Source organism: Lagopus muta, chromosome 15 (assembly GCF_023343835.1).
Source record: "Lagopus muta isolate bLagMut1 chromosome 15, bLagMut1 primary, whole genome shotgun sequence".
NCBI lineage: Eukaryota > Metazoa > Chordata > Aves > Galliformes > Phasianidae > Lagopus > Lagopus muta.
In genome coordinates, this window is record NC_064447.1 from 6,691,500 (window position 1) to 6,718,480 (window position 26,981).

General features: G+C 38.4%; 2 protein-coding genes across 5 annotated transcripts in view; both read right to left on the reverse strand.

Moving 5' to 3' along the window:
• Nucleotides 1–180: 180 nt before the first annotated feature.
• Nucleotides 181–14,779, reverse strand: LOC125700493 (putative short-chain dehydrogenase/reductase family 42E member 2). The gene is made up of 14 exons (XM_048961159.1): nt 14,171–14,779; nt 13,633–13,865; nt 11,501–11,596; nt 11,065–11,125; nt 9,023–9,141; nt 7,691–7,766; nt 6,492–6,574; nt 5,826–5,963; nt 5,266–5,331; nt 4,467–4,530; nt 4,047–4,120; nt 1,385–2,858; nt 721–1,194; nt 181–286 (listed from the first exon to the last, which is right to left on the reverse strand). The coding sequence occupies exons 2-12, from the start codon at nt 13,858–13,860 to the stop codon at nt 2,655–2,657; spliced, it is 1,209 nt and encodes a 402-aa protein (XP_048817116.1). The 5' UTR covers nt 13,861–13,865; nt 14,171–14,779; the 3' UTR covers nt 181–286; nt 721–1,194; nt 1,385–2,654.
• A 1,071-nt stretch (nt 14,780–15,850) lies between these two features.
• Nucleotides 15,851–26,981, reverse strand: part of VWA3A (von Willebrand factor A domain containing 3A) — a 36,558-nt gene continuing 25,427 nt past the window's right edge. The window contains exons 28-32 of one of the 4 annotated variants that reach the window (XR_007379947.1): nt 26,491–26,554; nt 22,744–25,297; nt 21,573–21,655; nt 21,233–21,308; nt 15,851–17,534 (exon numbers count right to left, since the gene is read on the reverse strand). Coding sequence is in view for 1 of the 4 variants with exons in the window: in XM_048961150.1 (XP_048817107.1) it covers nt 25,292–25,297; nt 26,491–26,554 (70 nt within the window). In the remaining 3 variants the exon portion in view is untranslated. Of the gene's footprint in view, nt 17,539–21,232; nt 21,309–21,572; nt 21,656–22,657; nt 25,298–26,490; nt 26,555–26,981 lie in introns of those variants that run through there. The other 3 variants (XR_007379946.1, XR_007379945.1, XM_048961150.1) reach the window with 3 other exon arrangements.

Here is a 26,981-nt window from a genome sequence, read left to right on the forward strand (position 1 = left end):
TCTGTGGGACGGCGCTCGTCCCGCGGCACGCCTGGGGTCCCGTGGCCTCCAGCGGCATTCCCTGAGCCCCGCGGCATCCCCGGGACCCCGCGGCAGCAGCTGCCGGCGGTTCTCACCTGCGCGCATCTCCGGCCCGCTGCGGGAAGGCGCTGCCGGCGGCCGGGCTCCGTGTGTCCCGAGCTACCTGCTGGACGGGATGCTCGGGAATAAAACGGCATCTCTCGGTCAATGTCCGGAGAGTCATTGCTGGGACATGGCCCGGAGAGACGCACAGCATCGGCGACACCTGCGGAACAGCGGCAAATCCCAGAGGAAACAATCGCACGGACGCGGGCTGCGGGGTCCCTGCCCTGCCCTGCCCTATGGGCAGCGTGTCGGGGGGTCGGGAGCTGCAGGCGGTACAGTTACCCACTCCAGGCACAAACAAACTGAACTTGGAGCACTCCTACCTTTTCCATCACAGCTGTGCCATGGCTGAATGTTCGTATTAAATTTTAATCCTTTAAAGACACACTTGCCATTATGGTAGGGCACACGTAACTCTAACAGTAGCCAGCACAAACAGGCACTGTAAAGACTGACAGAAGTGTGACAGCTGCTCCATACTGATACAAAAAGTTGTCTTAAAATTCAAACGCTGGATTTGTAATAACAGGAAATTAATGAAACCAGTTAGCGTTAATCAGCACTACTGCAGTACAGATGTAAAAAGCATCCTACCTGAAGTAGCAGCTCAGAGGTTTGGCATCCCAGGAGCAGAACAGCAGGGTTCCCCACAAACTGCAGCCACAGAGCCAGCAAGTTTCGTGGTTACTCCTTGCTGAGGAACACCAAAAACCAAGAGCCCATGGAAGCTCCTCTCACTGGGCTTCAGCCAGCTGTCTGAGCTCTGCTCTGCAGTGTCGGTGTCACCTGGGATGCAGTCCTGAGCCATCAGTCTAATAAAACTGATATATGCAAGATTCATAAATAACTAGTTTAAAGGCAAATTAAATATGTTTGCATGTAGTTAAAACGCTCTCGCTGTGAAGTAACTTTATACATGTGGGTTTTATTCTGCATTTCAAAGGAAGCAAGGTTTATGCAGTACCTGCCACAGCACTTGCCTGTCAGCCAGCTGCATTGCTTCATATGTAACTGGGCTTATCCACATTTCATTACAGATCTCTCACATACTGAGTTCCTTTCCACTTCCTGAAAGGAGTAGGAGAGAGGGCTGATCAGTGCCACTGCCACAGTCCTGTTTGTAGAGTTCTGTTTGTATGGACAAGACAGTCTTACAACACCAGTCCCTCAGAGATCCGGCTTTCTGCCTTCACTGCACAGAGAGCTAGTTGTTTATTTGTTAAAAAAAAAAAAAAAGGTAAAACAAATCTTTGCTTACATGCATTGCAGAGTTAACTTGTGGTTGCTCATGTTTTCCTGTCACTGGGTATCATTCAAGATAGGAACAGTTTATGGTAGGGATGCTGTTAGCACTCCTGCGTACCCTGCAGATTTAAAGATACAATGAGAGAGTTTCCATGAACTTCTCAGTCTTAAAACTCCTACAGAATGCTAATGCAAAGGGAAGACAAATACAGAGTGCAGATATTCAGGCGGCAGAGCTTTTCCATCACTCTCCTCTGTGACTCACCCTGGCAAGGGTGCCTCTCCTGATCCAGAGTGACCTCATGAAAATTCATCTGGGAAACACATTACATGTATACATGTAGAACACATGGACCTTATGTAGCACAGTCCAGCCTGCAAGCAACTCTTAATGTTAAGGAGATCTTAAGGAGATCTTAAGGACCTTAAGGAAATCTTAAGGAGAAAGGCAGAGGTTGGACCCAAACTCAGGGCTGAGCTCTTGGTCTGCCTGCTGACACCACAACAGCAGTTCACTGAATGACAACATCCCAGCACAAGGCAGCATTGCAGACCTGGCTGCACTCAGAGACAGCAGTAGCTCCTTCCTAAATTCCAGTTACCTGCCATCCCCCTCCCTTTCTACAGACTCCTTAAAAGCAGTATTTGGTTCAGTTGAGATTTATTATTGCATCTAAAAATTATTTTATATATACATTTTATTACAGCTTTTACACTGCTTTTGAACAACAGAACTGTTTCACATAAATACGACTTTTGTCCTTTAGCACCTGTCATTTATACATTTTCACTTATTTTTGTAATATTTCCCAGGTCTTCGTAATTCCTGGCACTAACATGCAGTAGCTGTAGTAGCAGCTTCATCAGAGCAATCGTTGAGACAGACTTCTCTTCATTGGAGCCACTGGTTTTGTTACAGCACTGCGCTTCTATGACGGCTCCTCCTCTTCCAAATCCTCACCTTTCTGGATGATTGCTTTTAGAAAATCATTCTCAGTATGACGTGATCCAGTAGTGATCCAGTGCATTCAAACCCTTCCTTCACCCATCAGTGGTGAGTTCCTTTGATTCTGTGTCACTGCATTGTCCTTTGGAACATTTCCTGATGCGCTTTGTTTTCACTTTTTTTATTTTGGGTAAGACCAGGGAGAAGTCATCACAATGAGAAGAATAATGAATAAGAACAAGAACTTTCACAGCGACTAAGGAATACAGAACGAGCAGGTCATTCATCCCCAGAAACAGAACTAGTTTTTCAGGAACAGGTGGATAGCTGTTTGATGTTAGAAGAAGGAAAGAATGATCAAGCTTAACAAAAGACCAAAAACAAAGAGCTTTTTAAGGAACGTGTGACCTTCCTGGCAAACAGGTCTTGTTTTAAGATAATGATCCACAGAATCTGCAAATGAGAATTTCTTTGGTTTGTAACCAAGTTGATTTCGTGCCTTGTCTATTCGGAAAGTGTGAGTTACAGTAACGTTCCAGACCTAAAATCCAAAAGGACAGTTATGGAAGTGACTTCACATCTGGTTTTATAGAACATCAACAAACGTATGCCAACAGTGATATTACATGGAATTAAAAACATGAATAGACACTCAAAAACATACATATTTCAGTTCTGATTCTGTCCAGAGCTAATAGAATAAGTTTATGTTGCTGACAAAGAATCAAAGTGCAACAAGATCCTTGGTGGACTGAGTGGAAAAGGAGTTTATGCCACTGATTTCTCAATTGTGACTGATAAGCTCTGCAAGGAAGACCTAAGGAAACTCCCACAACAAATCAGCACACTTCTCCCAAACTGACTCATGTGTACAAACAAATACGTAATGGAATTGCATGTATGCATGTATCGTGATGGTGCGGCTTCCCAGTTTTGCAGAAATGCACATCTAGAACTGGAAAATGTTCACTTCTGCATGGACGCATCCTCCATGATTGAAAGCAGGGTGCCTGTGAAAGTGCACCAGCTGCACAGCCTTATTTCTGCTTCACATATAAAACTAAGGTAGAAATATAAAAACTGATACACAAATGTGGAATGACTGAAAAACTATAGCATCAGTTACTAAGGTCCATTAATCCCTTCTGTTTCCTATTATGTTACACGCTAAAATACAGTAAGAAAAACTGTAGATGATAGAGTGAAGCATTTTGATATAAAAACATAAGTTAGATAAAAATGAATTTGTCCATATTTGTCCAAATTTTTGCTTGCAGGAAATTGACTTTTCATTCCAATTTATAATTATTTTAATGAACCTTCTAATTATTGGCTAACCTTACAGTGTGATGATTGCTACCACACTGACCTGAGACTGTACACCTTCCTTTAACAGCTAGTTCTATGGCATCGGACTGTCTCTGGAAATGATGCAGTACCTGTTTTCTTCTTGTCCCAGCACCATGTCACTCACTCTGTCTTCTATCCCTATGTTGTCACTCTGGACTATCTAGTCTTCAAGTGAGGATTAGTTTCTGATCATATTATAAGAAGTGGCCAGGATGGCATGCAAAAATGAGGCCATGAATTGACTGCCTAAGCCCTGAATGGACTAATCCCTGAGCCAGAGACTGAGCTCTAACACCACCAGTATCCAGAGGGCATATCACACATTTCATGAGAACTCTGATCAGAAATATATAAATATTCCTTCGTGTTATATACTTACCTCATTCCTTGTCAAGAAAGGTGTGAAGCTAAAGAATGGCTTTAATGCCAGATGCAGATACTCCATCACAGCGGCTGTGAGACAGAAAGTTACTGAATAAGACAGCTAGGTAACAATCAACAGATGACACTGACATTACACATCCTGTCATTCCTACTGACCACAGAGGATTCAATTAAGATACTGCAAGGCGGTGTTTAATTTATTAAGTACATGATGAATTCAGTTTATTAATAGCCTTTAAACCGTATCTGGGTATCATTAATATCAATTGGCATAAGTGATTATGTTAATTAAAATAAGATAATTCCTATGGCTCATTCCCTGAATTCTATAAAAACATTACATAGTTTTACAGATATTAACAAAACAAATTTAAATAATAGCACAATAATCAAATATGTAGTTTATTATATTTACCTGCTATATGAACCAGGAGAATAGGAATTTGTATCCAGGGTTTACTGTATCCTAATTTTTCAAACTGGAAGGGACATAAAAGGAAAGAATAACAGAGAATTTGGATTGAATTGAGGATGGCAATGAAGCATGAGAATGGAAAAATGAATTCTGAAAATATACATCTAAACTTTTTCCAGTTAATCTTCCCACCAGTACATGAAAACACAGCACCACTCCCTCTTTGGTGTCCATCTTATACTCTACAAATTAAGTTGTATGGCAAATGTGAAACAATGCTATTTCCAAGGGGCAAGTGACCAAGTCAGGTACTGTATTTAGTCAGAGGCCCATAGTTCAGCTGAAGTCATTTCCATGAAAAGTCTTTTGTGTGCAGGCATTGAAAGACAAAAACTTCAGCACATTCCTAATATCCCAGCCTTTTGGTTTTAATGTTACCTCTTTTCAACTCTTACCATAGGATTCTAAATAACTTTCCTTTTTGTGCTCCAGCTGACAACAGAGAATTAGCTAATAGCTGGAAGAGGCCTTTCAGGGACTAATAGTAGTTTTCATGCACTTGGCTAAACTCTCATAAAACAATAAGAGCCAAACTCCACAGCAGTGCATATACAAAGCTTCCTCTAAAGCCAGTGCAACTTTGAGACATGCGAGGAGAAAAGGACAGACTTCAGTTTTATCTTCGACAATTCAGTACTTAATGTGCACTGAACTCCATTTAGTTAGTATGGTCTTTTAGTTAACAACATGATTGGGGCCCATACGTTTCATCAGAGCTAACTGTGTATGTAATACATACCAATGGAACAATCCATTCAGAAAATACGACGTTTTCACCATCATGTATGTAATATGCCTGTCCACTCTGTTAAAGAAGCAGAGAAAAACAGTTACAAAACATAATTTTCTTTCTCTCACATAGCCACCTATCTTTGTTGATCTGGTGAATAGCATACCAGCAAACACACAATGAGTTGACACACATCAGCTCAACAAATTATTTATTTATTTTACTTATTTTATTTATTTATATTATTATATTTTATATTATATTTTATATTTATATATTTTATATTATATTTTAATTTTATTTCTTTATTATTTATTCATTGGAATTCATTGTGATTTCCAACAGTGCTCACACTCTTTAGTATGTTTCAAAATCAGAAAGAAAAAAAAAGTCAAAATATCAACAGAAGGTACTTGCACTTGCACTGTCTGTGTGCTTGTGGATCCACACAAGAGTTTTGAGAATTTAGCACACAATCTTTTGGAGAACCTTTGATCTCAAAGCATCAAAAGTGAAACTTATTTGGAAGCTAAGGCTACTGGGATAGGATGCTTATACTGTTTACTTACAGCTACATAATCCTTCTCAGAGGTGAGAGCCTCAGCAGCTAGTAAATGAGCTTGTACCAGGTTTCCTATGTGAACCCAGTTCATCAGAACTTTGTGATTCCCAAACTTGAAGTTAAATAGTCTCCGCTGGATATTTACCTATAAGGGAAAAAAAAAGAAAAAAAAAAAGAACTAACTACATGAAGAGTGTTTATTACACAGTATTTTATTTTCAGTTTGTGTCAGCCTGAATGCTTAGAATTTGCTGCATGTGTGCACAATTCAGCACAAGGATTGCACTGCAAAGAAAAGAACCAACAAGTAGGGTTTTATAGATTCAGGACAGTTGCCCCGACATGCAGCAGTGAAATAGGATGGCGTAATGGTGTTTGGATGAGAATGTACTGCTCTGAAAGTGGAAAGTGGATTTAAAACAACACTCTTTTCATTAAATGATCAGCAATGTAAACCTGGCTCTTCTCCCCACGTTGTTTCTGCTGTGCAATTTTTCTCCACCCAAAAATACAGCTCGATCCTTGCCGTTTCTCAGCGCTCACACCCCGCTGTTTGTTACCACGCGCTTCGCCCCAGCTTTCCCCACTTTTTACGGGCAATCGCTCAGCCGCGCCGCCCCTCGCTCGGCCGTCCCGCCCTCACAGCGCCCTGCGCTGACCACGTGACACATACGGCTACCCGCGGCAGGTGGCGCTGCTCCCCGGGGCCATAGATGCCTGGCGGACGCAGCACGCAGGTGCGGAGCTCGGCGCCTCCTTGGAAAGAGCAGAGTGCGGTTAGCAGGTAGTTCGGACCCAGCACACGACAGGAAAATCACATATATTGTTTGAATGATACATTCTGAAAGCAAGGGAGCGGTCTGACCACCCTACGTGATTGTGCTTCCCATTCGTTTTCATCTCTGTAAAGCTGAATTCAGTAGCAGTGGAAGATCCTTCCTTTGCAGCCTGGGAAATCAAATCCTCTCACCGCAGAATTTCCCTGTGCCCATGCCTCCTGCCTGAATGAATTTTCCTTTTTTGGTTATAGATAAAAGTTTATTAAAAATACTTCTGTCTCCATAATTGCAGACACAAAACATAATTGCAGGAACAAAAACATGCCATTCACTCTATTTAGACACTTTGCTTGCTTAAGGCTCGATGGCACTGCAAAAGAATGGAAGAGGTCTCTTGAACAGAGGCTTTCAGACTAGTCAGAATACTCTAGACTAAAATTAATACTTTACACGTGAATCAGTACATAGATTGGGAACAGGCACAGCTCCACCTCTGGTGTGGGAAGCTTTAACAGGTGGTGGGCCTGTGCTCAGTACGTAATCAGAGATGCTAAAGCTGCATCCCCTTCTAATGTTTATTTATTAAATTTCAGTTCAGAGAAATTGGCAAGAGTAGAAGAATATGTATATAAAAGCAAGGCTAAATATTTCTCTTGCTGCATACACATAGATTTTCTGTCATAATTATTCACACATATGGAATGTTAGAAGTCAACATGATCCTGATATTGCCAGTCTGTTTAAGAAGCAGCAATTATTTTTGCAAGATGACAGCAAGCTCTTGGGGATTATGAAAACGATTTATCAGACAGTGCTGAGATGTTTGAAGGGACAGAAAGAATGGGCAATAAAAGCACAAATCCAGTAAAGTTGGTAATGTTTTAAAATGATTTGAAGAAGTAAGGCAACATAGGCTGGATTTTCCCATCTGTTGTTGGTGTACAATTTCCTGTCTGTCTTGGTATGAACACTAGTCATCCACTGGTAGGTTTATTTCAGCTCATTTCATATATACTATTTATTGATAAGCCAGTAAACAGAGAAAGGAATAGCACTACTAATGGTAGGAAAAACCCAAATGTTTTAGAAATACCTTTTAGCAAAGTCCCATTAGCAGCAAGAACCATTTGGTCTGCAATTGCCTTCGTTCTAGAGTAATGATTAAAATGCTATAAAGAAAGGCAGAATATGATCAACATTTTAATCACATTATTGTATCTGCGAAGGCAGACAATGTTTATATCTGATAACAGCTAAATCTAGCCATTCTGTAGGCGTCAGACCTACAGACCTTTTAATATAATTAAAGCTGTACATAATTAAGTTAAATGTGAAATAAAACAAACTAGACCTTCCAAAAATGTTTCCATTTCCTATTGAAACTTTTTATATATTTCTAAATCAATATATTTTATATAACCACAATTATATAATCATAAACACCTCCCAATTTTATCTTTTACCATTAAGTTAGTAAAATGCATCCAAGTGTATTAATTGGGATTCTGGACACAGCCCATGCTGGTTTGGTGGTTACTTCTCCACACTAGGTGACTTAGACATCTCTTGAATCCTGTATTGCTATAATTTATATAGAAAATTACAGCTAAAAGTTACACTGCAGTTGCACCTTCCTTCCTGCACCTCTGCTGCTTGCTATTTCATGGTCATCATCAAAGAAAACATATGATTAAGGCTCAAAAACATGCAACTAATTGTAAATGCCTTAAATGCTTTATTAGAAGCCTGAGGTGCTGTGCAGGCTTTGCACTGACATTTCCAACTATTTCAGGAGGCTCCAACAGAGTAGTAGTCAGTGCTGTTTAGGATTGTTGGACAGTCTAAAATTACAGCTTTTAGCTGCAGGCAGGATGCTGGGAGCAGGAAAGAACAGATGACAAGCACAAGAGAGGCCAGAATGCATTGAGCTCCAGATTTCAGCTAGAAAACATTCCTCAAAGGTTATAGCAAAGAAGGCAACTATTTCAGAGCAACCACGAGGTGCCGTAAGAAAGCATCAAGAAAGCAAGGTTTGGAAATATCAAAGAGGCAATAATGAGTGCACATAAAGATGTGGAATTTGATATTTAACAATGTTTTTCAGTGCAATGGCTCACAGGGGCCATGATGTGCAGCATTTACAAAGCAGCTGGTTCCCTGAAAGCCCTTCCTCTAAAAATCTCCCTGGGAAATGTCAAATTCCATCTTCTTTAATCATCTTAGGTATTTTAACATTCTCAATCTGGCTACTTATAGTATATAAAGGTAGCAATGATTTGAGTATTTCTTCATTGATATGGGCCAATTTTTAGTAATGAAAAATAACTCCATATAATTTGATCTAACTTAATGCTTCCAGATCAACCTTCACATAATCTGCTCTTCAGAGTACAGCAGATGTCATGCCATCACATCAACAAAGTACCTTTTCCAGCGGAAAATACGGCACAGTTTCTTCATCTCCTTCTTCAATAGGATTCCCTCCAAATACCACGTTCACTGTACTGGTATATATCAGTCTAGGGATATTTCTTTGTTTGCAGACTATAATGTTAAAAGAAAATACATTGTTTATAACAAAAATAAAGAGTGAGAAACAACATATGAACTGGAAAACTCTTTTTGAAAACAAGTACTACACTTACAGGAAAATATATATATTTTTAACACAATGGAATCTTTCATTCAGGTGGAATATTTCATCTCAAATATGTGCTGTTCAAATATTTCACACTGCAATCACCAAATGCTTTATCCACAGCTATCATGTCTCCACCAGACTGTTGTCATCTCCTGGATAGAGGAAATCTCTTGGCAGGGAAAATAAAGTCTGCTTTCTTTTAAAAACATTTATTTAAAAATGTTGATTTTACAAGCTGAATAAAAAGGAGATGAGTACAAATGTTTCTGGTCATCTAACAGCTCTGAAAACCATCTGCGTCTTCGCAGGGGTTGGGATTTGGGACAGCAGCCTGTCTGCAGACCATCATTTTTGCCCTGCAGAGTGCAGCAAGCAGTTCTGCTTCTTGCACCACAGTTACACGGATATCCATGCAGGCCAGCTGTCATCTTAGGAAATGTCTGAGCTCTCTCCAGTGTGTATGATAAAACTCTGTGTCAGTCTGTTCATAAGTGACAAATGGCCAACAAAGGTTAGCAAGAAACATACACTGCCAATGTATAATCAGTGGTACACTGAATACAAATGAAACTGGTGTAATTTCCAAAACAAAGTGTTAATTAAGGATTCCAGCTGAGAGTAAGATGTCTAAATTCTGCTGCATATGTCATTGCAAACATCAGTAACACACATTTCCTTTTGATTTAGCAATGCTTCTGAAGTTTAAGTGAATATTAACAAAGTTACCATTTTTGGAATGTACACAGCAGTCAGTCCAGTTGGTTCCCTGGCTATTTTGAAAATGATAAAAGCAATTATTTGATGTACATGTTTGAAAGAAAATACAATAATAAAAGGTGTTATTAAAATGTAGATTAATAGGGAGCCACAAGGTTCATACTCCTCCCAGATTCTTGCATTGTCTACAAGACATATGACAGGACATGTTTCTGTGGGTTCAGATGTTGGGCTCAGAAGGTAAGATGTTGCAACCTTTTCCCTCCCACTCATTTAGACCTTTACTTGCCTGCCACTTCACTTCACTGTAATTATTCTGGGGTTTTTTTGTTTGTTTGTTCAGTAATAGCCCACAGTAATCCCCAGGCAGAATGGAAATGGGTCTGTATTAAAACTATTTTTTCCATTTTGCTTTCTGATTGTTGTTGTTTTTGTTGTTTGGGTTTTGATGGAAAAGCAAAGAGAAGGTAGCTTTGGAATTTACAATATACTTTTAAATGTTTTTTTTCTGGAGTTGAATATACAGGAGGAAATCTGACATTTGTTAGCAGATATTAGTTAAAAATCAATATATAATAGAAAAGGGTCAGATTAGATAGGGTAAACAGGGATAGATACAGTAAAGTGGTAACGTAATAGCTAAGTATACTTAGGACATTTATGGCACCTAAATGCCTAGAACAAAGTTTAATCTCTCGCATGATGTTTCTATGAAGAAAAAAGATCATTCTTCTTCATCACATAGTGAAGGAAAAAGATAAGCTATTACATGGTGGGGAGTTTAAGTTGGTCTGCCATGGAATGAAGTCCAGGTTGAAAACCTTCCTCAGTCCAATCCAGTGGAAATCTCCTACCTGTTGTAAAGGAATCTGTTTCAGTCCATCCAAAAATTAATTTTCTGCATTGGAAGGAAGAAATATTTTAAATCTGTTGTAGCTTATCTTACATAAGGGCCCTGTTATGCACACCTAGCTTTATATCATACTCTGAGATTAAGAGGGGAAGAGCCTCTTTTAAATGCCATATCAACACAGAAAATATCCAATTGGAAGCTTTTTAAATTCACTTGGTTTGGGTCAGATGAAAATAAAGAAAGTCTAAGTACATACCATCAATTATGACTTCAGTGCCACCAACATTTATGGATTCAATCTGCTCTTTCTTTTGAAGCTATAAAAAATTTTTGCATAAAATCTAATTAATTTATCAAGTCACATTCACAATAAAATCATTGCAACTGACAGATCTAGAAAACCTGTGGCCTTTGTTCTTTGTAGGTGTCACAGTGTTCTGACATACAGGGATTTCTAGCAGTTCTCATTTTTAATTGCCTTGCGCTGCTTTGAGTAGCACATGACTTTCATGCTTTGACATTTATTACCTTAAGGAACACCTCCCTTGTTTCCTACATGGATCACCTGACCCTCATAATCAATTTCTGTTTCACCTAAATACCACTTAACCATATTCTCTGACTTCTGTATGCAGACAGATCTTTTCTTTCACAAGAATAAAGGGAGAAAATGTTAGGAAAATTGTACTTGCTTGTTCTAATCCTGACATTCCACAAGCAGCCACATGAAAAACACAGTCAGCCCCTTCACATGCTTTGAGCACTGCTTCGTAATCCCTCACATCACCCTGTAAAATGAGGAAAAAAATGGATTTTGACTGATAGAGCTCGCTGCATTCTCCATACCATCAATATTCAATATGGCTATTAACAAAAATTTAAAGTCATTCTGATCTATTTCTCATATCATCAACTAACATTAAATAAAGTATCACAAACATGGACAAAAATCCATGACTAAGACTTTTCTTAATATTGTATTACAAAACAATCATGACTCTTGATAGCCTCAATTACAACACATATTTTCACACTTAGTCCTGCAGGCTGGCAAAACTTGTTTGACTTGAATGGGAGCAGCATGTGCTTGAGGGCAGGAGAATCAAGCCCAAATGATGCTAAAACATAGCAAGGAGAGTTCAGCTGTTTGCCAAGGAATCACCAAATTGGAGAACTCATTTTCTGACAGCAATTACACCTTAAGATCTGGCTTCTGCCATCTAGACAAGTCACTTTGCCTATCTGAGCTTTATTTTATGTACTCAGAAGCACAAGTTTTGTTCAAGGTTAAAACAGAAGAGTATATACTACGTGAATTTTAAATTGTGTAAGTTAGTGTGATATTTCAATAAGAAGACAGTGCACTTCTTTACAAATTAGGAGATTTTAAAGTATTAGATATTATTTATCATGGTGAAACAAAAGATACGGCTGGAGATAAAAGATCATCTCATCAGTCTTCAACTCAGCTTTTTTCACCTGAGTTTGCAAAAATATTGCACAAGCATGGCTGACTTACACTTCCTACTGTCAATCAAACACTGACACACATACACAGTCTAAATAATATTAGCAATCTCCAAATCACTGATCAAGTTGCCTTAGAGATCTGTGCCTTAATACCTTATTTACCTTGTAGTTTCATTCTGTAGATAATTCACCTATGCTTAGGAATTACTTTTTTTTAATTAAACTATAATAATTTTCTCAGAAAATTGCTTGAGACAAATCCTTTGAGTTTCTTCAAAAAGATGTAAATTGGCATCAGTGCACCAACTTCAAACAAATTATGTAGATGTACATTATGAACAAATCAAGCCTATGGTTTTCGAATTGTTGACAATACTCCATCACTGCTCCAAGTTTTTTAAAAGCTGTTTCTTAAACTGAGCATCATAACAGCCATTCTGGGTCAGACTAGGAGCTTGCCTGGCCCATTATTCTGTCCACTACACAACCACACAGAGCAGCATCATGTGTCCTCCTCTGCCATCCTCAGCATTTTTCACATGGTGACACGGCAAGAAGAATTGCATCACCACCTTGACAGCCCCTGGGACAGGAATGTTGTGATTACTTTCAGCTTTGCCATCAACATTCTAATTCTAGTGACTGTGTTTAAGTGATCTTACACTAAACACTCAGTACAGATTAGCTAGATGATACCCTGTCTAGCTAGAACTTGTGTAAGGTGGCAGGAGCCATGCTAGTGTGTGCCTGCACACTCAAATTCCCAAATCTGATTGGGTGAAGCAAATGTGAAGAATAGCTTCCCCCCCCATCAGGAAGTACTGGGGTTTGCTGTTCCCCACAGGACCATTAAATATTTTAGGTCTTTTTTGCTCTCTCTCTTTTGCAGACATAATAAATAAATGCATTGAATTGTTAGGAATCAAAAGTAATCAGGGCTCATAAATGGTTACTCTGAGAAGAGCAGGTACAGGGCAAGCCTGTGTGACACCTGTCTGATCACTAGTGTGATACTCCAGAACACAATTCCACCACCATGTATTTTTATTTAGAAGATTTCTTGAGTCTGATTTAACTTACCTATTAGCAAACTCAGTGGAAGCAAATTTTTGGCAAGGCTTTGTATATGCATTTTTTTCTCACTGCATGAGAAAACAATCTATTTTCTTCATACTGATCTGACTCTTCATTTCATTTAATGACTCTTCTTTCTTGTACAGTCAAACTCTGTGCCTTTCTATGCCTTTTTAATTAAAAATTCCTAAAGAGAAAACTTGCTAATGTGCAAGTATTAGTATGTGCAAGAAGTAGTATGACTTATTGCACTGCTGTTAAATATGCAGTTTCAACATACCTTGAAAAAGTCTGCACCATTTGGAATTTCCCACTTGGGTTCTCGTACATCAAACAGAACAACAGCAACTCCTGCCTTGACAAGAGCACATCCCAGATTGTATCCCAGGTAGCCTCCACCTCCTGTCACCACTGTCCTTCTGCTTTTAACCAGTGCTCTCGTGTGCTCACTTAGTTTGCTCTCACATAGGAGGTCCCTGTGAAGCTCCTCTGTAGATCCTTCTTGCATCACGGCTGCAAGATAAAAAGTCTCTTGAAAATTCTTGCACAGTACTCTGGAATTTAGAGAATTTCAGTGAATTTCATGTTACAATGATCCTTTTACTATACTATATACTATACTATTTTTATTTAAATCTATTTTATTATCTTAATATGCCAACGTTATGCATATTCATAATTTTGGCGACAGTATTTCTATGTAAAATTTGTAATGAATCTGGATACTTTTACATTCCAATAAAATCTTTTATCTGTTAGTTTCATGTTATATAGAAATGAAGAGAAACTACAGGATTTTAGAGATACCAACTTCTTACCAACTTCTGTTGATATTTCTTTTCATCAGGTCATTCATATACAGCTGTTTTATGTACTTCAGAAGACTGATTTGAGTATCATAGAATTTCAAGTTGGATATTAAGAAGAATTTCTTCTCAGAAAGAGCAATTAGGCATTGCAGCAGGTTGCCCAGAGAAACAGTGGAGTCGCAGTCCACAAAGGTGTTTAAGGAAAGGGTGGATGTAGCACTCAGGGACATGGTTTAGTGGACAGTATTGGTGGTGGATGCATGGTTGGATCAGATGAAGTCTTTCCAAACCATAATGATTCTGTGATTTTATGGTCATTCCATGATACACAATTCCACAGGAGTTATCAGTCTGTACACTTTCTTCTGGATGAAAAGTGAGTTTATTCTACAAGAATCATTTCTCTTTAGATAGGCACTTATATTCAGCAATTAAAATTAACAGTTTTCCAAATCATGGCATACTCACAAGAAAGTAATTTTAACAAACTAATTAACAAGTTAATTTTCCTGCATCAGACAGCCCTATTGTCTTGATTCCCTCATGTCCCCAGATAGAAATACAGAGTATATACACCTAAAAACATTCAAATTAAGTACCAGTAAAGTGGGAGGCAAGCTGTGTGCCTGCCACTTTAGATTAAGAAATATGGACCCATGCAAATTACTGTGGTTCTCCCATAGTCAGGAATGGGTCCAAATAGCAACATCCCCACACACTCCTCAAGAGTATTTGTAGAAACATTACAGCAGTAGGGCATAGGTTTTACTCTCAGTCATTTACATTGGTGTTCAGCACAGACTATGCAGAACTGGCCATGTCTGGGAACTGACAGCTGCATCTCTTCCAGAGTGACAAAGAAATACTAACAAAACCACAGGAAGTGCATCCCACAGGCTGTAACCCTGCACTTACAGGCTATTTTGTCATCACTTCTTTACATTTTTTAAATTTTGTTTTTCATATTTTTCTTTTTTTCTTTCTGCTCTGCTTTTCTGATTTCAGACACACGGAAATAATTTGTAGCAGTCTCCACGCTGCTATACTGTTTCATCACCAACATCAGCCCACTAAATTCAATAGCATAACAATGGAAACTTGAGCTCCTTATGTTGAAAAATATCCTGATACTTAAAAAAATGAAAAATAACCTACATTTCCAAGCACAACTTAAATAAGAACTATTAAAATAAAACAGATATGCTTCTTGTGTTAAGGAAAATAAAATTTACATCTCTAAACCATGCTTTGCAGTAGCTCTAAGCCACATAAAATGACTTAACTTTGCAGTCCATTGAAAGATACACTTTTCTGTACACTGTAAAGACAGCGAGAGTCCAGCTTGTCTCATATGCCATTAAAAAACATATTGTTAAATGGCATATATTTGAATGCTGACACCTGATTAACATCTCCTCATATTTTAAGTTAGCTGTAGATCAAAAAGCAAAAAGCATTCTATCACATAAGTTTGAAGAACTTATCTCTTTCCTAAAAGGCACCGATAGAATGTGAACACGCATCAGCTTCAGGTGAACTGGAAATTAACAAATTTTCAATATATACAAATGCATAAAAAAATATTTCCAGAATCAGTTACATCCTTGTTTCTGAAGATTATACAGAAGTTTATTTCTGCATTCTGCATATTATGCATAGTTACATCTTAAGCAGCATGTGTGGTATGAGTTCTTAGCTCCTCTACTGCCATTTCAAATGTATAAATGTAGAAATTACTCCTCCCTAGAAAGTTAGATTCAAACATTTCAGGTTTTTAAAAATAGCTAAAGAAATAGTAAGTACCCTTGGTAGAATCCTGGATGTCAGCGTTCTCCCCGTGCTTCCTGTCCAAGTAAGACCAAGAGACTTGTCTTGCTGAACAATTAGTAACACAAGGCGCTCAGGCAAACAGAGATGTTCAGGTGTGCTCAGGTCCTTTTGTTGTTCCTGCTCCTTTGTAGTTGGTGGCTGGGCTGTGAGCCAAAAAAGGGCAGGGCTTAATTTGTACATAATTTACATTCCTTTTCAGGAAAAAAAAAAACAACTCCACATCAGATCCTTCTAAATATCTTACTGTTACCTTGTAAAAGCATTGCTAAGACACTAGACAACACAAATATACTACTGTTACATCATTCTGTAGAGAAATGGCACTAGATTACTAAAACATCTCACCTGGGGATTACAAAAAGTACAGAGAAAAAGGTTCTTAGAAAAACTGGAATGAAAATCTTAACACTAATGCTTGAAAACAAATTTATCTCTCACAGTTGTGTGGAAGCCAGTCACCAGTGGTATTCCCCAGGGGTCAGTACTGGGGTGGTCCTGTGTAACTTCTTTATTGATGATCTGGATGAGGGGACTGAGTGCACCTTCGGTACATTCACAGATGACACCAAGCTGGCAGGAAGAGTTCATCTGAGGCCAACTCTATGAGCTTTAACAAGATCAAGTCCTGGGTCCTGCACTTGGGTCACAATAACCCCAGGCAATGCTACAGGCTTGGGGCAGAGCGTAAAGCTGCAGGGAGAAAAGGGATCTGAGGCTATTAGTGGACAGATGGCTGAACATGAGCCAGCAGTGTGCCCAGGTGGCCAAGAAAGCCAGTGGCATCCTGGCTTGTATCAGAAATAGTGCCAGCAGATGCAGGAGGTGAGGCCACATCTTGAGTACTGTATTCAGTTTTGGGCCCCTTACTACAAGACACTGAAGCCCTGGAGCATATCCAGAGAAGGGCAATGGAGCTGTGAAGAGTCTAAAGCACAGGGGGAGAGGCTGAGGGAACTGGGATGGTTTGGTCTGCAAAAGAGGAGGCACAGGAGAGGTTCTCTACAGCTCCCTGAAAGGAGGCTGTGGCGAGGTGGGGTTGGCCTCTTCTCTGAGATAATAGAGATATGACAAGAAATAATGTTAAGTTGCACAGGGGAGGTTTAGGTTGGATATTAGGAAAAACTGCATCTCAGAAAGAGCAGTCAGGCACTGGCACAGGCTGCACAGGGAAGTGGTGCAGTCACCGTCCCTGGAGGTGTTCAAGAAGAAGACAGATGTGGTGCTGAGGAACGTGGTTTAGTGGACATGGTGGGGGGGCACTGACAGTTGGACTGGATGATCTTAGCAGCCTTTTCAAACCTTAATGATTCAATCATTATGAAATGTTGGTAGGATACCTCTCAACCAGTAGCAGATTGAAATGAAGTACATTTCCCTTCTACCTACACTTTTCAATCTAAATTTGGGTAGAGAGAAGAAATAAAAACATTGTTTGGCTGTGATACTTAGCTCTTTCATCTTGATTTTTCTACCTTCATCTCCAATCCAATTTTTTAGGCACAAGAGTTATTCTCCCATTTCCAAGTGAAGTATAGGCAGCAAACTACCTGGTACACAACAGAAGAGGAAAAGGAGATTTACTCTTAAATAAAGCATTTAAAATTAATAATAAATTAAATGATTAATTATTACAGAAGTTCTCTGATTCTGAGATTTTAAAGTACTTTTAAAGCACAAAACCTTTTATAAATTAAACAATGAGAAATCAAAACCAGCATTTTAAATAGGTGTATCTAAAACTAGGCTTCTGTAGTTAAGATGCTAAAGGAACACTCCCAAATCTGAATATAAATTACTTCTATTTTAAATGTTGGCATATTAAGAATATCTTGTAGGTGACTTTGTAATTTAAATACAATTTAATGGTATTTAATGGAGTCATGTGTTGACAAGCACACAGACTGACACCTAGACAAACATGTTTTAGTACAATATACATGCATTTCAGTCTTTGTAGTCTGCATTAGAATCTTCTAACCTGTCGAGTAAATTTGCACTTCTCAGACTGCAAAATGAGAGACAAACCCAAATCAGAGTAAAATCCTCAGGAATACAAAATTCCCTTGGTCGAGCTAGCCACAGCATTGATAGGTTTCACCATTTTATCTGAGAAAGACAGAGTTATTCCATCAATTCTGGAACTACCAAAGAACAACTCCACAGGTCACAGCATCTGGTCAGTGCTGCTCAGTGAAAATCAACAAGGGTACTTTAATTTGATTTTTGGTTCCCCTTTGGCCAGAAGGAGCCATCTCAGAAGAGCTTCCAGAAATGCTATTTTGTACCTCACTCTTAATTAAGAATACAGGTAGTCATACTTGATTCCCTAAGTCCTGCTATGCCTTGTTGAAAGAAACAGAAGCTGAAGTTACAACAAGAAATACTGCTGCATTAGTACTTCATTCAGGTCTGGAATGACAGCTCATACACAGTTTCTACCTTTTCTCCTGTGACCACCTGCAGTTCATACAGGCAACAGAAATAAGCAAGCAGGCAGTACTTCTAGGAGATGACTGCTGAAAATTCAACAGGAAGGAACACAACAGGAAGGTGTCACAAAGTTTGCTACTTTGTTTACAGAGACAGTTCCCATTTCTGAAGTATCATGATGGTTTATCAAAACATTACTCACATCCAGTCTGTAAAGCAGTGTTGAAAGGTAATTGCACTGTTTCACAGAGGAATCTAGTACACTTACACAAGCTGATTTTAAATTGCATGATGATAGGACCACTGATTCAGTAGATTCAGAGCCTGGCTGAGACAAGATGCCGCATGACGGCAGGACACAAAGGAACACACAGGAACACACATTTACACCGAGTGATGTGGGCACCAGCGCTGAATGCTGGACCACAGAGGGATGTGGTATTGTCAAAAGGATAATAGAGTTTACTTTCTTTATAATGCTCAAGTTTTCAGCCCATCCATGGCTTTTCTGTCATCAAAAGGAGGAGGAAATAATGCAATAGGTCACTTTAAAAGAATCTCAGAAATAGAAGGCCAGACTAGAGAGACTGAGCTAAGAGTTGTCTTTGTATTCTATCTGGAGGCCCAGGCATTTTTGTTTTTGAGTCTACTGCCAAATTGTCTTCCTTTGCAGAGCCATCTCTAAGGCCACGATTGTTTCATATCACAGTTCTGACTACACAAAACAAGTCAACTTATAAAGTTGTATATCCACTCCAGTCTCCAGTTCATCATTTGAGGCACAAGAAAAGACAATTCATAAAAAAAAAAAAAAAAAGGAAATAAAATATTCATAAGCTTAAAAAGGAAAATGAACCTCACACACAGTCTCACAGCTATCAGATTGAAAATGGTTGTATTACAGATACAATTTGCACATTACTTCTTTTAGTTTAAAAGGTAAATCACAAAGGACATACGTTCTAGCAACTCCTTCAGGAACAGATACATCCCTCATCAGTGAACCTATTTTTTAATGATATAAGAAGAGATACTAGAGAGAGGAGAAAGCCTAGTGGTTGTCACAGTTGACAGCGGTCTTTGTCTATGCCTTTACTGTAGGATTTACAATGGAGTTTTAAGGTGATGATTTGGGCGATGGTCCATTCACCATATGGAATGGCATGTATCAGCAATTAAGATACATCAGAAAAGTGGAAGCAATAGATTATTTTTAATGTAACTGAAGATGAGAAGTCATCAAAAGGATATAAAGAGAGTGATGGGACAGGAAAACAGCAGTTAGCTATGAGCAAGGCAGGACTACATTTTCAGGCTACAGGAAGGGAGTAGAGCTCTGGCTCTGGCTGTGAAATAACAGGAACCTGAATAAGGGTTTTTAATTGTGTGGAAGTTGCTATACAGAAAGGAGCCTTTAGCAGAGATGTAACCTAAGCATGAAGAACTAGACATGAGTCTGAGTTAACGTGACAGCCGGATGTTTGTCCTGAGTCATAGGCAGGATTACATGTTCTGGAGTGCCCAAGGGCAGAACAGCAGAAAAGCTTAAGGGACTCAGCTGTCTCCTAAAGCTACACTGAGCTGAGAATGTCCAAGCTAAGGCAAGAAAACAGGAGTGAGACATGAAAGACTGAAGTGGCAGGTGAGTTGCTCACATAAAATGGTTATTGAGATTGTCCAGAAAAAGGAGAACTTGATAGAATTATAAAAAAGTTAAGGGTGGTGATCTTCCTTAGGTCGTGTTCTGAAAAAACTAAAGAGACAGAAGGGAGAAAAAGGAGATAATGTGACTGAAACAAGAGAGAACAACATTTTAAGATGAGCATGGGGCACTATGCTGAAACCAGATGCAGACCTGATCTTCTCTGCCCATGTCCTAATATGTATGAGAATGATGAACAAGGAACACATTGCCTTCTCACCATGAGACAGCCTCAGAAGTCTAGCCAGTTAAAAGAGTGGTCAGAAAACCACACTGCTGTTCTTTTCCATCTTATTTCTTTTTACTGTAATCAGATCAAAAGCTGTGATGACCAAAGAGGATAGATGGCAGAAGAAGCATGTATAGTGAGGTAAAGGCTGATTGCATCAGGAGTGACCTGTGAAACTGAGTGTTTGTGGCTATCACTGGTACTATAAATTGCTGTCTGGTTTAAATGCTCCACCACTGACTTTGGTTGAGTTCATGTGACTCAAGTTCTTTGTGGGAAACAGGGTACGAGGATATTACACCTGTCTCAATCTTCTCCCAGTGTGAAATCAGCATGAAGTAATGGTGTTTACCCAGGCCAGGGAGCTACACAGCCTCTGTGACTTTACAGAGCGACCAGGGACCAAAACATGGAAGGACTCAGAGACCAACATTAAAGGACTGCAGTGAATCTCTAGAAGTTGCTCATTGCTTTGGTATACTAAGCCTTGAGATATGAGATAAGTGCTTCTTTTTATGAGCTGTAGTGCCCTTTGTTTACAGGTAAAACTATAATGAAGAGGTGCTCCTGTCTGAGCTAGAAAGGAGTTGAGTTTAGAAAGAGCCTGGATACTGTGGCTTACAAGAAGCTTTGGAAGCAATAATTTGTTTCAGTTGGCTGGGAGGTAATCAAAGAAAAAGGTATAACTCTTCAAGACTATTGCTTGGGTAACATCTTTCACATCACTTCCTTTAGTGATTCCTTCACATTTTAAAATGTAGTATAAACAAAGTATATTAAAACTGACTGCTGTTCTAGTTTAGTTTTAACTGACCACTTAAAAATCTATGCCATTTGACCTTAAATTCTTTCTATACAATAAAGAATAAAAAGTCCTTACGCAGAGTTGGAAGACCTGGAAGCCTGAAAGATTCAGGTAACTTAAAGGTATGGCCACTCCTCTTCAGTTTTATGTACTGCAAATAGAGACAAAGCACTTGGTGTTTTTCAGCCCTTATTAAAACTGTCAGGAAAACTCTCATTTTCAAGAGGAAAAAAAAAACATTTGTATGCACTGTTTCTAAAGCACTTGAAACAGACACAATATTGATGCAACAGATGTTGATGCATACTGAAAGTATGCATCATTCAAATGACACATTAACTACTGTAGGATAGCACAACATTCTTCACAGTCCTTACTAACTTAGAAAAGTAAGATACAAAGGCTACCACCTTACCTGTGGTCATTCTGTGATTTCATGCCTAAGAGAAATATGCAGATTCTCATTCCCATTATTAACAGAAGGCATATTTTCTGTACCTAACACAGCAAAAGAACAATGGTATGCTAGGATTAAATTAAGAACCTTTGGGCAGCAAGTTCCTTCTGATTTTTTGTTAGACAAAAAGATACAAGCATTCACCACTGTGCATTTCAATCACTTGCCTTTCATAAACACATTTTTTCTGTATAACAATGCAATTATAACTTTCTGTATAACAACTGAATACAGTCACACATGTACTGATTAAAGATATAATACTATGCTCTGTTTTTTTCATAATCTCTCATTTGGCTTTTTCTTTTTAATAGCATTGGATATGGTACGGCTAGGAACAAGCACATCTAATACTTCAAACATCTTTCCCTTAAAGTCTGAAAAATTAAGGTTTTTTAGTTTCAGTGTCAGTTAGCTGTAACCCTGAGATCTCAGATTCCTTTAAAATCTCTCTGTTCTTCATTAACATACACGAGCATTCTCACACTGTCTCCTCCTTTTCCTGTGTCTGTGTATTTACTTGTATCATGATTCTACATATTTCACCATTTCCTCTTGGACGGAATAAAGCATGCATAAATACTATAAAGTACAGCCTTGGAACGTGCCACAGAAAGTGCTTTTCAAGTGAGCCTCTCATTTAGTTTGCATTTGTGGTTGCTTTGCATGCTACAGAGATGGACTGATGTATGGGCCAAATGAAATGGCATCTGAGCGCCCACATTGCTAAGTTAGGGTGAAATTACAGAAAAAAACCCAAGCATCTTGTAATAGCAATAATGAACATGCCCCCTATGTGTTCTAAGGTGTTAAAAAAGGGGACAGGTTGTACAGTGTTTGAAGGAAAGCAGTACAAAATAAATCATAAATAAATCATAAATAAAAGTGTTTCCATTGAAAGAACAGGGATGACATCTTGGCTTCTTAGATACAGAAGTCACAGAAAAAAACTGAAAAACAAAAGAAATATATATATATATATATGCAGACAAAAAGGTTAAGTTTTCTTTTAGTTCAAAAGCTCTGTCAGGTATGGCCTGTTTTCCTCTGAGGCTCTATGGCTGAAAAACACACAAAGAGTTCCTGAATTGCCAGTCCATACCAAGTTAATATGAACATCTGTACTCACACAAAGATCACCAATTCTTGCTGCAGACTTCTGATGTATGGTTGAGAGCGTCAAGGTAGCAACTGGTTTAATTCACTTTAATTCACTGCATATAAATCAGAATATTTAGTGAATCACAGAAAATACATGACTTACAAAGAAGATGGCAGAAAAATATGCAGCTTTGTCAATTATAAAACTCCTCTTTTATTATATTTTGAATAAAATAAATCGCATTCCAGAAAGCATAAACCAGGAAAGCAAATGGTATAAATGTGACAAATCAACATAGAAAGGTCAATAACAGAGTACTCGATTAATTTGGTCATCACTGCTGACCCAGGTAGGCAATAGGTGGGAGACAGAAACTGTATTTTGAAGGATTGAGCTGTTCTAAGTAAGCAGGCAGCAGGGCTGATCAACCTGCAACATCTCAGAAGTATGGAAAGAGGCTGGATGAAAACCCCCAGAAAACAAAGAGGATGGAATACAGTGGCTACATACTGCAACATCTGACTCTTTTAGAATCTTCTGTGGTTACACAAATTTTAATGTAAATATCTGTGCCTTCCTTTTCTGTTGCATTTTTCTTGAACAGAAACTCTTAGCTCACAGCACCAGCAAGAAGATACCTGAATTCCTGCACATATTTAAGTTTACAGTCTGAACCTGGGAGCATTTCAAGAGATAAAGAGTTATGAACATATGTCCAGACTAAACCAATGCAAACAAATGAGCAATGTTTTAAGTATATGTAATTTCAGAATGTTAGTGAACAGTGCAGTGAACTCAGGATTACACAGATCCATTTATGATCAGTTTGTGAGACTTTGGATAAACTGAGTTGTTTCCAATGAGTAAAATACAAAAACCAAATACCATACAGAAAAAAAAAGGCTGTAAATCAGAGGTTTGCCAGACTGCAATCTAACACAGCACACTGACATGTTTCAATTCTTATTTCATACAGAGTCTATGAGATCACATTCAGGGTTACCTCCTAAGGACCTCTGTAACAATATCAAAATATACACTCCAGCGTTGAGACATTTCTTAAATCTGTCAAGGAATAAATAAGCATCTGTTGTTGGCAATACAGAAACCTTGTCTCTTCTACCTGGATTTACTGTTTCAACAAATTCACTCCTTTTATCAGTAGTCAGCATCTATTACTTATATACATCCAATAAAAATGCAATTAATCCTATTGACTTACAGTTAAGACTTTATACCAAAGCATCTCAGCAGCGATACACACACTAACACATAGAAGATATACTGAAATTTCCTATCAAGAATCGTGGAAAATGATGCTTAGCACAATGTGCCTTTTTAACTGCAGTCTGCCACAGTAGGCTGGTGCCAACATGGAAGGCAGGAGTAAGATGGTACAGAGCATACAACAGTAAAAAGATACTTCTGTGATGGAAAGAAAAAGTTTTAGTTCTTTATGGAGATAAAACAGAAGAAGGAAAAGAAAAGAGGCATCTCCCATATCAAATTATTGAGCCATTCCCATCAGTTGGCACTCAGGAGAAGAGAATGGCTCCTGAATAAACTCACACCATGTATCTGAATTTTGCAGTCTGGATCAATTTTCATTAAAATTACATATACTAAAACCACGAATTTCTAGCCCTCTGGAAGACAAAAGTAAACAGCTACAAAATGCTAATGAACTTCACCACTGAGTTCCTCATTAAAAAAAATGTGTATTTCATAAACTGGAAAAATATGTGCCTCAATACTGGATTTTCTTAAATGGCACTGGAAACATTTTTAATCTTTCTATGAAAGGAAGTGCACAAGAACTTAATAGAATCGCTTTGAAGATTGGCAGTGTGTGATTATACAAACATAACCAGGTGTTAATCAGTATCAAGATATTCCTTATGTCCATGCCTGATGATTTCTGAATCATGCACTCTGGTCCTTCTCTACTGCCAACATAACACAGAAAGAGTAAAAATAATTATTAGCAAATTTCTTTCAGCAAAGTCATTCCAACTTTGTTTTCTGCACTAGGGTTATTTCTTGGATTTGTTATTCAAACTGAAGAAAAGAATTCTCTTTCTAGTATCACAGCCATCTGTCACATCTGTTAGTCACGAGAGCACCAGCAAACAAGTCTCAAACCAACTGCCAAAAAAATACACCTTTGACATACCATCAATTGATTGAAGCAATTATCAGTGTGATGTGGTGAAATAATTATTCCTAACCTGTGGAGAAATAGGGGTCTGATTCTTGTACAACTATTACATTATAAAACCATTACATTCTCTAAAATTTATATTCATTACATTAAAAACTATCCTCTGTTTATGTTTAGACTTTGGAGAGTTCAAGTCTTGATTTACTTTGAGTTCTGCAACACCTGTAAATGCAGTAAGGTGGCAACAGTTATTATTTGTGAGCTCTCCTCTGCCAGAAGTTTAGAGGAAGAAAAAAACAACAGTACATCCTTCCCTCTTTATACTTGCAGCTGGAAGCTTTAAGTATGCAATGAAGTGAGGCAGGCTAGTGGTACCACTCCAAACATCTTCAACATCCCTTGTTGGCCTAAATTTTAATCCTACAAGTCAAACATACGAATCATTTTTTAAATACATCAAAATACATAAGTCATGTAAGTTCACAGACACAACTGAAAAAGAATACTGGAAAAACTATATAAAGTAACCTGAGGAACTTAGAATTTACCTTACTTATGTGCTCAGCTATGCTACAACATTTTGTACTTTCTGAAGTACATTAACAGGAATGTCTTCCAATATGCTTTAGTCAGTAGTTCATTTTGGAAGGATCAAAGACAGAGATGGTTGTGAAACAACAGCCTCTGTCTCTACATGCCTGTAACAACTTGCTTACTGCAGGATAGTTATCCTGTTTCTACTCCAAACATCCCTTCATAGTGGCCAGGCCCCTTACACTGTGAATTCTGCCCATATTTGAACATGCTCCAGATTTTATTTTCTGTGAAGCAGCAGATCTGACTGGATTTTTTTCTTCTCTTTTAATGACCAGGCGATGTTTGTAAACCAAAATAGAAACTACAGCTGTAGAAACAAGGATTTTAAACACAGTCTGAAAATAAATCTGCCTCACCCAATCCTTGATGAACAACTTGGAGCTCTCTAGTGCAGCTCTCTCTGTGGTTGTCTCCCTTTTTTCCCCTCAAATAGCTCTTTGACAAATGCTTGCCAGTTCTTGCTTTTCTCATTTAACTCTAAGAAAGTATTGTTACATTCACACCCAGGAATTTCTCTTTTTAATTTGCTAATTAAAAAGTAGCACGTTGGCTCTGTGAGAGGTTTGGTTTGTCCAGCTATCTCTCCCACTATCTTGTAAAAATAATACAGCATTTACTGAGTCTGCCTAGTATTAATAGCATCTTTTCCCAATCAGTATTATTCATCTGAATGATAGATCATGCAGCCCATGTAGCATTTTTTATTACAGCTACTACATCAGGTACTGACCCTCCAAGGTGTTTAGCCATTTGCTCTTAGAAGAAACAAAGCCATTCATAAAACACATGTGCCTGGCTCCTTTAATCCCAAACAACGTAGTTCTCTTTGGACTAATTTTTGTGTATATTAGGTTATATTGTGGAACCAGCTCAGCCAAGCACTAAAATTATTGCAAAATTTTCAGCTTTGAAAATGTCACTCCCATTAATAATCTTCACAGTCAGCTTATGATATGTTATCCTTCTAATGAAATTTTTAAGCTATGTATAAAATATGATTTATGGTGACTATTTACCTGAGCACTGTTTTTAAAAACAGAACTGTCTTTTGGGTTTATGTTCCATTTTTCTAGTAATAGCCTGTTTGAAAGAAAAAAAAAATAATCACACAATTACAGTAGCTTTTCAGGAAAATATAAAGTAGCTTTTTAAGTCTGTTTAGTCATGAACTTGTGTCACAGAAAATCTTTTTATTGCAGAGGTATAATGCATTTTGAATCTTTTTACAAGCACTTCTGCCTGCTATTATTAGCAAAATGGCACTTTCTGCTTCTGGCAGTTAGGAAGCGTAACCATGAAAGGACATAAGGATCAACACAACTTTACTGTCCTCTCCTTTGGTTCTAGGCAGGTACCAAACCCAGCTCTGAATGCTACTAGATACAGCAGGAAACAGTGTGCCTCGTGAGCCAGTTCAGTTGGCTGAGATACAGATGGCACGCAGTGCTAACAGTTGTATTGCTCTCAGGAACTGGTTCAGTACGTTTTGAGTCCACTGGGATACCTC